The sequence below is a fragment of the Danio rerio genome, chromosome 4, assembly GCF_049306965.1.
Source record: "Danio rerio strain Tuebingen ecotype United States chromosome 4, GRCz12tu, whole genome shotgun sequence".
Taxonomy (NCBI): domain Eukaryota; kingdom Metazoa; phylum Chordata; class Actinopteri; order Cypriniformes; family Danionidae; genus Danio; species Danio rerio.
This window is the reverse complement of record NC_133179.1, coordinates 1118307-1133579: the sequence shown is the minus strand read 5'-3', so window position 1 is coordinate 1133579 and position 15273 is coordinate 1118307. Positions and strand designations below refer to the sequence as shown.

The 15273-nt window shown below is 39.4% G+C and overlaps 1 protein-coding gene across 1 annotated transcript in view; it reads left to right on the top strand.

Moving 5' to 3' along the window:
• crybg1b (crystallin beta-gamma domain containing 1b) overlaps positions 1-14408 on the top strand; it is a 39325-nt gene extending 24917 nt beyond the window's left edge. Inside the window, exons 11-24 of the mRNA XM_073946800.1 lie at positions 808-934; positions 1195-1230; positions 1312-1454; positions 2754-2880; positions 4219-4364; positions 6228-6354; positions 6479-6535; positions 6655-6767; positions 7321-7453; positions 7562-7701; positions 8701-8824; positions 10190-10348; positions 11651-11813; positions 13988-14408. Coding sequence (XP_073802901.1) covers positions 808-934; positions 1195-1230; positions 1312-1454; positions 2754-2880; positions 4219-4364; positions 6228-6354; positions 6479-6535; positions 6655-6767; positions 7321-7453; positions 7562-7701; positions 8701-8824; positions 10190-10348; positions 11651-11813; positions 13988-14076 — 1684 coding nt within the window. The 3' untranslated portion in view covers positions 14077-14408. The remainder of the gene's footprint in view (positions 1-807; positions 935-1194; positions 1231-1311; positions 1455-2753; positions 2881-4218; positions 4365-6227; positions 6355-6478; positions 6536-6654; positions 6768-7320; positions 7454-7561; positions 7702-8700; positions 8825-10189; positions 10349-11650; positions 11814-13987) is intronic.
• Positions 14409-15273: the final 865 nt, after the last annotated feature.

Here is a 15273-nt window from a genome sequence, read left to right as displayed (position 1 = left end):
AGTTTTCTGTACAGCTGTGGGTGTTTTGAGAGTGCCAGTGTTGTGAAGGTCGCTTTGAAAACAAACCCGAGATTCCTGGTGATTCATGTGTGTGTTATGCATTATGAGTGTGTTTGAGTCAGAGGCTTCACTCACTCACTCACACACACCACATAAACAGCATCAGAAGCATGTAATACAGGACAAAATTGTAACTCTGATGCGTTTAGCATTGCTTTAAACTGAGAGAAAAGGAGAAGACTGATTTAAGTTTTTATTGAATTGATGTTTTAGGAAATCAAAATTTAGGAGTCAAAAATAAGTGAGGTTTGAGTTCTGTGATTGGCTGCTTGATGACTGACAGTTTATTTTGGGCTCTGTGATTGGTCAGATGATGATTGACAGCTTGTTTTAGACTCTGTAATTGGCTGCTTGATGATTGCCTGCTGGTTTGAGATCTGTGATTGGCTGGTTGATGATTGACAGCTAGTTTTGAGCTTTGTGATTGGCTGCTTGATGATTGACAGATGGTTTGAGTTCTGTAATAGGCTGCTTGATGATTGACTGTTGGTGTTGAGCTCTGTGACTGGCAGCTTGGTGATTGACAGTTAAATTTGAGCTCTGTGATTGGGTGTTTGATGACTGACGGCTGGTTTGAGCTCTGTGATTGGGTGTTTGATGACCGACGGCTGGTTTGAGCTTTGTGATTGGCTGCTTGATGATTGACAGCTTGCTTTGAGCTCTGTGATTGGCTGCTTGATGACTGACAGCTAGTTTTGAGCTCTGTGATTGGCTGGAAGAAGAATGACTGTGTTTTCTGGTCTACAGGTGGCTGGTTTACAGTAATCCGGGTTTCCAGGGTCTGCTGGCGGTTCTGGAGGCTGGAGAATATCCTTTTCCAGAGGACTGGGGTTTCCCAGCTCCAGACGTGGGCTCTCTGAGGCCTCTGCGCATGGTACACAATCACATAAAATAAAAAAACATATTCACAAACACACAATTTACATAATATTCATATATGGTTTCTAAATATGTCCTTCTGCTTGCAATAATGATAAGAGTTAGTCTCTCCAGTCTAATAGTGTCTAGTGTGTGATTGTTGTAATTGTCTAGTGTATAACAGGACAACACATACACTTAATACACAAATACACGTCATTAAAGATGTGTATACAAATAATCTTGAATTGAATTGTTAATCTGCTTTATTTCCAGGGCTGTCTGAAGGTGGAGAAGCCGAACGCAGTGAAGGTTTGTTGAATTTCCTTTAATTTCTCTCGTTTCTTCACCAGATTTACACTAACTAGACTCTTTCCATATCATTTCTCTCAGGCTGTTTTGTACGAAAAGGCTGGTTTTAAGGGCCGATGTGTGGAGGTGCAGGGAGACCTGTTTTCCTGCACACAAACAGACACAAATAATTCAGAAAATCACGGATTAAATGGTGTGGAGTCACTGAAGATTCTCGGAGGCCTGTGAGTCATGACTAATGCACTGCAAAAACACTACAAATATATTAAAAACCATGTGGAATTATTTAAAGGAAATGAAAGATAATTATATTAAAATATGTCTTAGAAAACAATACTTATCATGTGTATTAGATCAAGAAGGAAAATGACTTTTGGTATTGAAAATGGTATTTAATCTTGTTTTTTGGTGCAGAAATGTGTCTAAGGATGCTCTCACACCTACACTTTTGTTTGGTAACCTGTCTCGTTTGCCCAGTTAGCGCGGTTCGTTTGGCATATGTGAAACCTCCAATCGCTCTCGGATCCACGCCAAATCAATCGCTATGAGATCGCTTGAATGAGGTGGTCTCGGCTTGATTGAAACGAACTGTGGAGTGGATCGATTGCAGTGAGAAAGCGATCCGATCCGAGCGCGGTTATATCAGTCTTTTATGGATGTGTAATAGGCTTACGGCTATATGAGGAGAGAATTATGAGTAGGGCGGGAAGTTTCGCGAGTCTCCCTGATTCCCGCAAACGAGTGATGATCTCCCGGTAATCCCGCGTCTCCCTCCCGGTCCTCAAATAGGCTACGTCTTGCACCTTTCTCACCCCTCCCCACCACATCTCTCGTCACTCTTCAGACACGTCGCGCGCACTTTGTCAAACACCACCAAACTACCCTGACACTCTGACCAATGTGAGGAGAGTTTGCTCACACGTGACTTGTTGTAGCTCTTCTGGTCTGTTTAGAAACTTTGCAGTGTGAAAGCGAAACGCTCCAAGAGCAAAGAGCAACAATGTAACAATTGTAATCTCTGTTTCGGGACAATTGAATCGATTCACAGGTGTGAAAGCACCCTAAGATAAGTCTAATCTAGATTTACCTTTTAATTACATTTTGCATACAGTAAGATAATTCCATTTTTAGATTCTAGTTTAGAAATATTTTTAGAAAATTAGACTTTCTATTTACATTTAACTTTATTTGATTTGATTAGTCTTATTTTATGGGACGAAGATAAGCATAAATTTGAATTAAAAATAATAAATTAGTGTGTTAAAAGAAGAACACAAAAATAACAAACAGAAAGTACTCTAGGTTTTACTTTGGCATTTTTTTCATGCATTTATTCAGAGACAGATCTTTTATTTTCTGTTCCTATTATTAAAGTTAGTGCATCTTGATTTGAAAACGTTTAGACCGATTGGAAAACAGGACAAATATACTGAATGAGTAAATCATTTTTCTGTGTGGTGTATTGGCTGAACACTATGGTCAGCATGTGTGTAAGCGCATGTGTATTTCGCTGCTGTTTTCAGGTGGGTGGGATACGAGCACGAGGGTTTCGACGGACAGCAGTTCATTCTGGAGGAAGGAGAATATTTAGACTGGAGCGACTGGTGCGGGACGAGCCAGAAACTGCTCTCGCTGCGGCCGCTGCTGATGGTGAGGCTTTAACCAGATTTCACTTATTTCATTTTCAAGTCAAGTTCATGAATGGTATATAATACAGAAACATTTTAATTTCTTTAAAATCTAAAAGAAAATCTATGTAAAGTCCGTTATTTACTGCAAAATCCTCAACAAGATTTTACTTTCATTGTTTGCTTCATTTTCTTGTTAGCTTCTTTAATGGTATATAGCAAGGTAACATTTTAACTAGGTTAAAATCTAAAAACAAATGTTTTAATCTGTAAAATAAAAAAAAATATCTGCTACAAAAACCTCAATAAGATTTTAATTATTTAATTTTCAAGGCAAGTTGAAGGGTATATAGGAAAGTATCATTTTAATTAGGTTAAAGTCTAAAAAAAAGAATTATCTATTAAAAATCCATTATTTACTACAGAAAACCCAACGAGAATCCCTTTATATTATTTGTTATTTCATTTTCAAGTCAAGTTCATTAACGGTATATAGCAAGGTAACATTTTAATTAGGTTAAAATCTAAAAAAAAATGTTTTAATCTTAAAACAATCCATTATTTAATACAGAATTTAAGAATGAGCATATTAATGGACGGTATATAACAAAGTAACATTTTAATTAAGTCCAAATTATTGCATCACATTATTTTCTTTTCAAACTAAAAGAAACACAGCAACAAATTTCTAGTTACTTTATTGGTTTAATAGTAATCAAGGAAGTAGGTGATAACCGGTTTATAACAGTTTAATTAGGTTGAAATCTGAAAATATGTATAGTTTTCATTTATAATAAAATCCATAATTTTCATAAACTAAACGGTTGCTTTTTTCTTAATAATAAGCAAGCAAGTAATGTACATTTATTTAGCCTGTTTATTGTGTATTGCCATAATGCATTTTCTGTACAGGCCAAATTCATGAATATTTTAATCTTAAATGTTCATCACTTTTCATTTGATTTTCAACAAAATTATACAACAAAATAACAGAAAACAAAATTATGTAATAAATATTGCAAATAAATAAAAGAATATCACTAATTTAACCACATTGACTTAAGTAGTGACATAAAGCTGGTAAAGAAGTAATAAACCTTAACCCAACCCAGAGTTTTCCTATAGGAGTGATTAATCCTGCAGAAAAGCTCTGGATAATTGGTGCAGTTTTGCACATTTCTGATCTCCAGTAAACACAGTTCAGCCGAACACGTTACGCAACATCCATCATTGCATACCTGCAGTGTTTACGAGCTCTGAACGAACAATACCAGGAAATACCAGCAGCCGATCCGCGCCAAACGCCTCGCCAGCAGCTTTCTAATTCAACCTAAAATACATTGAATGGTTTGTTTTGCAGGATTCTTCTCCTCCTCATGTGAAAATGTTTAGTGAGCTGGATTTCTCAGAGCGCGGTGTCAGTATCAACCTCCTGGAGCCGCTGGAAAACTTCGCTAACACACACTACGGCACTCAGACCCGCTCCATCGAGGTCCTGGCCGGAGTGTGAGTCTCTTTTATTCATCATATATTCAGTATAGATGTAAAAACTCATTTATTTTCTCTATAGACACTATATTCAAGGTTAAAAACTACATTACCCATGATGCTGTGCTAAAAGTCGCCCATTCAGGGAGTGGGAGTTCAGTTAAGTGTGTCCACGGATATCTGTAGTCCCCTTGTACATCCATCTGTACATCCACCTATCAGAGTTAGAGGGAGAAAATAGCACCAAAAAACATACTTAGCTCCACCCACTCACACAAAGCACTTATTACAGATTGTTCTGGAAACTACATTACCCATGATGCAGTGCAGAAAGTCCACCAATCAGAGCTGGACCGAACAAATGGCACCAAATAACATACTTAGCTCCGCCCACTCACAAAAAACACTCGTTATAGATCGTTCTGGAAACTACATTACCCACGATGCAGTGCAGAACATCCACCAATCAGAGTTAAAGTGAGCAAATGGCACAAAAAAAACATACTTAGCTCCGCCCACTCACACAAAGCACTCATTATAAATTGATTGGGAAACAACATTACCCATGATGCAGTGTAGAACATCCACCAATCAGAGTTAGAGTGAGCATATGGTACTAAATAACATAGTTAGCTCCACCCACTCACACAAAGCACTCGTTATAGCCTGTTCTGGAAACTACATTACCCATGATGTAGTGCTGAAAGTCCACACCAATCAGAGTTAGACTGAACAAATTGCATGAAATACCATACTTAACTCCACCCACTCACACTAAGCACTCAATATAGATTTTGTAAACTACATTACCCATAATGCAGTGCAGAACAACCACCAATCAGAGTTAGACTGAACAAATTGCATCAAATACCATACTTGGCTCCACCCACTCACACTAAGCACTCAATATAGATTTTATAAACTACATTACCCATAATGCAGTGCAGAACAACCACCAATCAGAGTTAGATAAAGTATATGGCACCCAAAAAAAAACTAGCTCCGCCCATTCACACACCGCACTCTTTATAGATGTTTCTGGAGTCCCAGTGGGCAGCAGGCGTGTGCACTTTAACCAGTTGTTGCAGTTTATCTTTCCTCAGAATCACACCTGTTCAGGTAAAAGTGAGTGGATTCCTGACAGTAGCTGGTCATGTGACACAGTCGCCCACACACACACACATACACAAATACACACACACACACACGCACAAGCCTCGGGCATCAGTTGTTCAGAGGAAAAATACTGAACAAAAGAACAGCGTGCATGCAAATAATTAATTATAATGTCAAAAACATTTTGAAAAGAGAGAGAAAGAGAGAAAATGTGCTGCTCTCACAAGACACACGGCTCACTGGAATGTGTGTGTGTGTGTGTGTGTGTGTGCGCGTGCGTGTGTGTATGTATGTGTGCGTGTATGTAATGAGTACTTCTCAAAACAAAAACAGGCCTGTATATGTTTTGACATAGTAAGGCGGTGCCCATCACACACACACACACACACACACACACAGATACCCACAAACAGAAACACGTATACAGACACACACAGGAACACACACATAGAAACACAGAGACAAACACGCACACAGACACACACACAAAGAGAATCACACATGGATACCCACAAACAGAGACGCATGTACAGACACACACAGAAACACACACATAGAAAGACACACAGAGACAAACGCACACAGACACACACACACATACACACACTTTCTTTGCAAGACGGATAAATAAATTTTTGACTTTACAAGGATTGGATGTTGTGTGTATATGTAGTTTGTGTGTGTGTGTGTGTGTGTGTATTGTTGTTATGTTCGTAATTCCTCATTCATATATATATATAAATCTACGTGTGTGTGTGTGTGTAGCTGGCTGGCGTTCGAGGCTCCTGGTTTCTCGGGCCAGCAGTATGTGCTGGAGAAGGGTCTGTACGGAGCACCGGAGGACTGGGGTGCGTCAGACAGCCGGATCTGCTCTGTGATCCCAGTGATGGTGGTGAGAGTCACACACACACACACACATACATGATGCTGAGTGATGCGTTGTGTATAATGAGCGCACTATTGAGTCTTGTGGCTGATGTTGGCTGTATAAGTGGACTGTACTGACTCCAGATCAGCTCTCATGTGTTTCTCTGCTGTTTCAGGAGCGTGTGGAGAGCTGCTGCCACTTCCAGGTGTGTGTGGAGCTGTATCACTCTGATTCCTTCAGTCACTGTTAAAAATACAGACAAGATTAACTGGTGTGTGTGTGTGTGTGTGTGTGTGTGTGTGTGTGTGTGTGTGTGTGTAACAGATGGAGCTGTTCTCTGAGTGTGACTGCAGAGGAGCGTCTGTGCTGCTGCAGGACTCATTACCCATAATGCCCCAGGGCTTCAGCGCGCGCTCCTGCAGGGTCCTGTCTGGCAGGTCTGGTGTGGGGTTTACCTGTGTGTGGGTGTGTGTGTGTGTGTGGGTGTGTTTGCATGCTTATGTGTGTCTGTGTGTTCATATATATATATATATCTATATATATGTGTGTGTGTGTGTTTGTGTGTGTGTTTGTGTGTGCATGCGCATATGTATGTGTTTGTGTGTATACGCTTGTGTGTGTGTCTGCGTGTGTATTTGTGCATGAGTGTGTCTGTGTATGTTTGTATGCCTGCTTATGCACGTGTGTGTATTGGTGTGTGCATGCCTGTATTTGTGCGAGGTTTATATCTGTGTGTGTGTGTGTGTTTTTGTGCATGAGTGTGTCTGTGTTTTTCTGTGTGTGTTCGTGCAAATGTGTGTGTGAGTTTAGGAGTGTGTCTGTGAGTGTCTGTTTATATATATATGTGTGTGTGTGTGTGTGTGCGTGCACATTTGTATGTTTGTGTGCACGTGTATATATATATGTGTGTGTGTATGCATGTGTGTGTTTGTCAACTGGAAGGTGTCATATCCAGATGTTCTTATATGTGTGTGTGTGTGTGTGTCTCAGCTGGCAGGTGTTTGCTGCTCAGAGGTTCTCAGGTGTTCAGTGTGTTCTGGATGAAGGTGTGTATCCGGATCTGAGGACGATGGGCTTCATGCAGCTCCACACAGCAGTGCAGTCTGTCCAGCCAACCGGACACGTAAGAGACGTTCACACACACACACACACACACACCATCATGAGTACTTCAGCTGCAATCCTGAATAATCATCTTAATGTGTGTGCCTGTGTGTGTGTGTGTGTGCAGGAGTTTTCAGTGCCCTCAGTGGTTCTGTTCGAGCGCTGTGGACTCAGAGGCCGGCGGACGCTCCTGAAGTGCAGCTCCGTCAACCTGCAGCTCACCGACAGCTGCACCAGAGTCTGCTCTGTGCTGGTGGAGGGCGGCATGTGAGAAACACACACACAGAAACACAATTACACAGATACACACATATACTCCATCATGTGCATACAAATACAGGCACACACAGGCAAACAGGGCCAAAGCACGCTTGTCCCCCCTCCCCTTTCCCCTGACGGCCCGCACTCACAAGGCATCTGAGCCGGAGCACGCTTACATTGATGATGCGCTGTTCAGATTACCAGAAGAGAAGTGCTCTCGCTCAGCACAGTGGACATTGCTTTAGTAAGATCATTTTAGGGGTTTGGGATGCAGTGACACGCAGTCAAATATTTGCCGAACAGGCTTCAATTCCTCAGTTATTTACTGCTGTAAGTCCTGCTGATAATCTTTATTTATCATTTAAATAGTGTGAGATCATTTATTCATCATTTATACAGACTGAGAGTTCAGCTTCTGCATGTGTGTGTGTGTGTGTGTGTGTGTGTTTCTGTCCTCTTCCTCTGCGATTCTGCACTCATGATCTGTGTTTGCTGGTCTCCATGAGCACAGAGACTCCAGTGTTTATGTGCAGTCTGCAGGAAATGTGTCACACACACACACACACACACACACACAAACACACACACTTAAACAGGCAGAAAAAGCGACTCAGAGTGGAAAGACTTCACCACTGTGGTAAATTCAGCACAGTCGTGTCAAATCTGCTCCCTTTCTCTCCAGACCTGCAGAAATGACAGCGTAAAGAGTGTGTGTTCGTGTGTTAGACTACTGTACACTTCACAAACATGCCTAACTCTGGAAACACTTTCAGATCGCTCACTTTTGAGGTTTTCTTGGCCCTAAAATACAAACTGTTCCCTAAAATGGCCAGCTTTTTCCATGGAGGATCATGAGTGTGTATATTTAGCCTGAACTGACCGCAGGCTCCAGACAGACGTGCGTTAGAGAGAGAACAGGGTGGAGATCTGTCAGCAAATGTGCTTGTTTGAGCGTGTGTTTACCTGTGTGTGTGTGTGTGTGTGTGTGTGTGTGTTGATGGACAGGTGGGTTCTGTATGAGGCCAACAACTTCAGAGGGTCCCAGATTCTGCTGAAGCCAGGGGCCATTCCTGATTGGCATAAATTCTCCTCCTGGCAGCGAATTGGATCACTCCGACCACTTATACAGGTGAGAGGCTCCGCCCACTGCATATCCTGCAGTGAAACTCAAGTGTGTTAGGGCGTGGCTATGTAAGAGGCCAAACTCAGTTCCTGGAGGGCCACAGCTCTGCACAGTTTAGCTCCAACCTTAATTAAACACACCTGATCAAACTAATTGAGTCTTTCAGGCTTGTTTGAAGCCTACAGGTGTTGAAGCAGGGTTGGAAGTGTGTAGGGGTGTGTAGGCTATCAAAATGCCAGAATAAGAGGCTCCACCCACTCCAGATCCTGTAGTAAATGTTAAGTTTATAGGGACGGAGCCATCAAAATGCCTAAATACTGAGAGGCTCCACCCACTGGAGATCTTCTAGTGAATGTAAAGTGTGTAGGGGCGGGGCTATCGAAATGCCTACATACCAAGAGGTTCCACCCACTGCAGATCCTACAGCAAAGACAAGTGTGTAGGGGTGGGGCTTTCAAAATGCCCACTTACTTAGAGGCTCCACCCACTGCAAAATCTGTTGTGAAAGACAAGTGCCTTGGGGGTCGGGCTATCAAAATGCCCACTTACTAAGAGGCTCCACCCACTGCAGGATCTGTAGTCAAAGTCAAGCACCTAGGGGGCGGGGTAATCAAACTGCACATTTACTAAGAGGCTCCACCCACTGCAGATTCTGTAGTGAAAGTTAAGCGCCTAGGGGGCGGGGCTTTCAAAACGCACATTTACTAAGAAGCAATGTACACTGCAGAACCTGTAGTAAAATTTAAGTCCAAAGGGGGCGAAGCTATCAAAATGCCAGAAAGAGGCTCCACCCACTGCAGATTCTGTAGTGAAAGTCAATTGCCTAGGCGGCGGGGCTATAAAAATGCCTACATACTAAGAGGCTCCACTCACTGAAGATCCTGTAGTGAATATCAAGTAGGCAGGGGGCGGGCTATCAAAATGCACCCTTGCTAAGAGGCTCCACCCTCTGCAGATTCTGTGGTGAAAGACAAGTGCCTAGGGGGCAGGGCTTTAAAATAGGCCACTTACTAAGAGGCTCCACCCACTACAGACTCTGTAGTAAAAGTTAAATCTATAGGGGGCAGGACTATCAAAATGCCAGAATAAGAGGCTCCACCCACTGCAGATCCTGTAGTGAATGTCAGGTGCGTAGTAGGGGCGGGACTATCAAAATGCATACAAATTAAAAGGCTCTCTCAAATGTCCACAAAATAATATACTCCGCCCACTGCTAATAGTAAAGACAACTGTTAGAAGGCGGGGCTATAAAAAGTGCACAGAGAGGCTCCGCCCACTGTTGATCCTGTAGTGAATCCAGGGGCGGGGCTACCTAGGTAAAAGAGAACAGAATATTTGAAGTACTCGTGTGAGTTCTGTGTTTGATTGCAGAAACAAATGTATTTCCGCTTACGAAACAAAGAGTCTGGGCTTCTGATGACGGTGACCGGCTCACCTGAAGACGTCAAACTAATGCGCATACAGGTGACGGAGGAGGCGGGCGGAGACAACCAGATCTGGAGCTATCAGGACGGACACCTGCAGTGCAAGGTAGACAAGCACATCTATATATTAGATAATGACTGATGACCCTCACAATCAGATTACACACAACACTTTGATTAAGAGCTCTGATCACGCCATCTGTGTGTGTCTTTCTCTCTATGTGTGTCTTTCTGTGTATGTGTCTATGTGTGTTTCTCTGTGTGTGTGTGTGTGTGTGTGTGTGTGTGTGTGTCTTTGTGTCTTTGTGTCTTTCTCTCTATGTGTGTCTTTCTGTGTATGTGTCTATGTGTGTTTCTCTCTCTGTGTGTGTGTGTGTGTGTGTGTGTGTGTCTTTGTGTCTTTCTCTCTATGTGTGTCTTTCTGTGTATGTGTCTGTGTGTTTCTCTGTGTGTGTGTGTGTGTGTGTGTGTGTGTGTGTGTGTGTGTGTGTGTGTGTGTGTGTGTTTGTGTGTGTGTATCTGCATATGTGTATCTCTGCATACATATAAATAAATGTGTGTGTGTATTTCTTTGTATATTTGTTTGTGTCTTTCTCTGTGTGTGTGTGTCTTTTTTGTATATTTGTGTGTTTGCTTGTGTCTTTCTGTGTGTGTGTGTGTGTGTGTGTCTATTTCTTTGTATATTTGTGTGTGTTTGTTTGTGTCTTTCTCTATGTGTGTGTGTGTGTGTGTGTGTGTGTGTGTGTGTGTGTATCTGTGTCTATTTTTTTGTATATTTGTGTGTGTTTGTTTGTGTCTTTCTCTATGTGTGTGTGTGTGTGTGTGTGTGTGTGTGTGTATCTGTGTGCCTATTTCTTTGTATATTTGTGTGTGTTTGTTTGTGTCTTTCTGTGTGTGTGTGTGTGTGTGTGTGTGTGTGTGTGTGTGTGTCTGTGTGTGTGTGCCTTAGTATATATCTGTGCGTTTGTTGTTTATGTGTCTTTCTGTGTGTGTGTGTGTGTGTGTGTGTGTGTGTCTTTATCTCTTTGTATATTTCTGTGTGTTTGTCTTCGTGTCTTTCTCTATGTGTGTGTGTGTGTGTGTGTGTGTGTTTGTGTGTGTGTGTGTTTGTGTGTTTGTGTGTGTGTGTGTGTGTCTTTGTATATTTCTGTGTGTTTGTTTATGTGTCTTTCTCTATGTGTGTGTGTGTGTGTGTGTCTCTCTCTTTGTGTATGTGTGTGTGCGCATCTGTATATGTGTGTGTGTGTGTGTGTGTGTGTGTGTTTGTGTGTTTTTGTGTGTATCTATATATGTATATGTCTCTGCATATTTGTGTGTGTGTGTGTCTGCATGTGTGTGTATCTCTGCATTTCTCTTAATACATATGTGTGTGTGTGTGTGTGTGTGTGTGTGTGTGTGTGTGTGTCAGTGCGTGCTGGATTGTGTAGTGGACTCGGCCTCTGCTGTTCTTCTGTCTGGATGTCGAGTGGTTTTGTCTTCAGACGTCTCTCGGCCGCAGCAGCTCTGGAACATCACGAGCGACGGCTTCATCCGCAACAACAGCTCACCTCAACTCGTGCTGGAGGTCAAAGGTCAGAGCGATTCACTGACACACACTGACAGATGCATTTAAGCCCTCTGAAATACACACACACACTGTTAAGACGATCTAAATTAGCAGTTTTCCGTATTTTGTGGTTGATATTTTCTTGCTTGTGGGATCTTGATCTTTCTTCTGATAACGACTTTTCTGCTCATTTGCAATAGTGTGTAGTGCTATATTGTCTGGCTTGGTGTTGTATATTACGCTACAACAGCATTGAAGTAAGCTGCAAGCACATTTCTGTTATTGTACAGACTTATTTCTCTAGATATGGCATTTGTTATACATTATATTGCTTCAAATATATCAATAAAAGTCACTTTGTTAAACTGTAGAGTTGAATTTACATCAAAAGAGCCGAGATCAGCATCCCATAATGCACAATGCGAGCTGTAAACATCTTTGTTTTTCAGAGCTGGTTTTCTGTGGTTTAGTCAGGTTTGAGCTGTTAACCCGCAGCATTCCTTTATTCCTTGAGTCTTGTAGAAACGGCGTAATTTATGACATGGACTGCTTCCTTAAATGCCTGCTGGAGTCTGCGGGAAATCATTACTGTTAATATAGTTGTCATAAACGCAGATGATTTACACTGCAGTCGGGAGTGTGTGTGTGTGTGTGTGTGTGTGAGTGTGTGTGTTAAGCTGGCAGCTGAAGATGATTGCACAAGTACAGAGAAACGAATGGGTGTGTGGCGACACCTGCTGACAGACTAACACACACACACACACACACACACACACACACACACATACACACTATGCGCAGTCACTAATTAGCTATACTTTAAATAAAACAAAACATAATAACTAAACAATAAAATAAAACATTTAATTAATTAATAAAGCATTATTAAAAATTATTATTATAAAAAAGTATCTTTATTTTAGCGTAACATTTATGTAATTTTTGCTTGAAAATCTGCATGAAATTTTTTGCATATTATTATTATTATTATTAATATTATATATTATTAAAATTATAATTACCCACAGTAACTAATTTTTGTACCAAAAATACTTACTAAATATATAAATAATAGGCCATTTACTTGATGCTAATAGATTGGATTAAATATGCATAATTGTCCTTATAAAAATAGCTATAATAAATAATAGTAATAATAATAATAATATATTATATAATATAATACAAAAATATACAAAAATAATAAGTAAATACATACAATTTAAAAAATAATTAATAATAAGACCAATATTTAAATCATATAAAGGTGGAATTATTGTTATTGCTATTATTATTATTATTATTATTATTATTATTATATATTATTAAAATTATAATTAACCCCAGTAACTAATTTTTGTACCAAAAATACTTATATAAATATATAAATAATAGGCCATTAACTTGATACTAATAGATTGTATTAATAATAGAATTATCCTTATAAAATAGCTATAATAAAAAATTATAATAATATAATAAATAATATAATACAAAAAAAAATAATAATAAGTAAATGCGTACAATTAAATAAATAGTTAATAATTAAACCAATTTTTAAATAATATAAAGGTGAAATTTTTGTTATTATTATATATTTTTAAAATTATTAGTAACCACAGTAACTAATTTTTGTACCGAAAGTACTTTAATTATATAAATAATAGGCCATTAACTTGATACTAAAAGATTGTAGTAAATATGCATAAATGTCTTTATAAAAATCGCTTTAATAAATAATAATAATATATAAATATAATACAAAATATTAAAAGATAATACGTTACTACATACAATTTAGTAAGTAATTAAACCAATTTTTAAATCATATAAAGGTGGAATTTTTGTTATTATCATTATTTATTTATTTATTTTTATTAAGAGTAATAATAAAATTCATATAAAAAAAGTTCCTTATCAGAAAAGCATGGTTTGCTTTATCATTTGATTAATAGGTTATTTTTTGTGCATAATTGTCATGAAAATATTGTCCCAATGCAGAAAAATTTATAATAATAAAATAAATTTGGTCAAAAAATTTAACAATTTTTGTTAGATTTTAACAATATTGTAAAATATAACTTTATTTGACGTCCTAATAAGATTAGCACACTAAGTAATGCATACAATTAGTCAAAATCCTATAATTAAATGTATCTAGAAGATGCACATAAAAATGTCCTGTTGTTTTTTCTGTAGGAGGTCAACAATTCGACAAAAACCAGATTATTCTTAATGAATTCCACCCAAATAAAGCGAGTCAGCAATGGTCTGTGGAAATCCTGTGAGCAGATTCACTTCATGAGCTCCGTCGGTTGACCCACTGCTCTGTGGCGGAGCTGCACCAGGGGGACCAGTGTCCTGTGGGGCAGCTGCACCAGAGGGACCACCATCTGCATTTATTATGGAAACCTCATTCCCAGGAGAACCAGTGGATTTAATATGATCACAGTTAGCTGGACATGGTGTTATTTTTATATATGAACTATCTATCCAAGCTGCCTCTCGAAAGCACACACTTGAACGGTGCTTTATGTAAATTGTTTTAATGTACTTGTATGGATGCCTGTATAAAACACAACCTGCGTGTTTATATGTAAATGTTTGCTTTGATAATTAACTGCAGCTTCATTCTGATCATTGAAACGTGTGATTGCGTCTGATTGGTCCGTGAGGATTCGGTGTCTGCTGATTGGCTGTCTGGGGATTCAGATGTTCTGTGTCCAGTGAAATGAGTCCGCCGGTCGCTTGTTTTTTCACAGACGAAATACAGCTCAGAGTCTGAACAAACACTCTGTAAATGTCACAAACATACGCTCTTCCAGGAATGCTAGTACAATGTTTGTTCAGAGTGATCCGGTTTTTAATAATGCTCTTAAAACATTAGCACTAATACATTGTTCGTGGAGTGTTTTTAAGTTTTAGGGGCTGTTAAATGCTGGATTCTGATTGGCTGATGAACATTTGATGGTGCACTGATATTTTCTAAAGTAGTTCCGGCAAGATTTGGAGTGCATTACAGCTCCATATCACTACGCTGAAGCAGTTCAATTGTATTTTTGTTTTATTTATTTTGGCAGAGTATTTAGATATTTTTTAACTAAAAATAACATTCGAAGGTGCGCTGATATTTTTTGAAGTAGTTCCAGCAGATTTTGGAGCGCATCGTAGCTTCATATCATGACACTGAAGCAGTTGAATTGTATTTTTATTGTTAATTATTCTGTCAGAGTATTTAGATATTTTTTACTAAAAATAAACATTCGAAGATGTGCTGGTATTTCCTAAAGTAGTTCCGACAGATTTTGTAGCGCATTACTGCTCCATATCATTACACTAATGCAGTTTAATTGTATTTTTGTTTTTATTTATTTTAGCAGAGTATTTACATTGTTTTATTTAAAGTTAACATTCAAATGTGCGCTGATATTTTCTAAAGTAGTTCCGGCAGATTTTGGAGTGCATTACAGCTCCATATCACTACG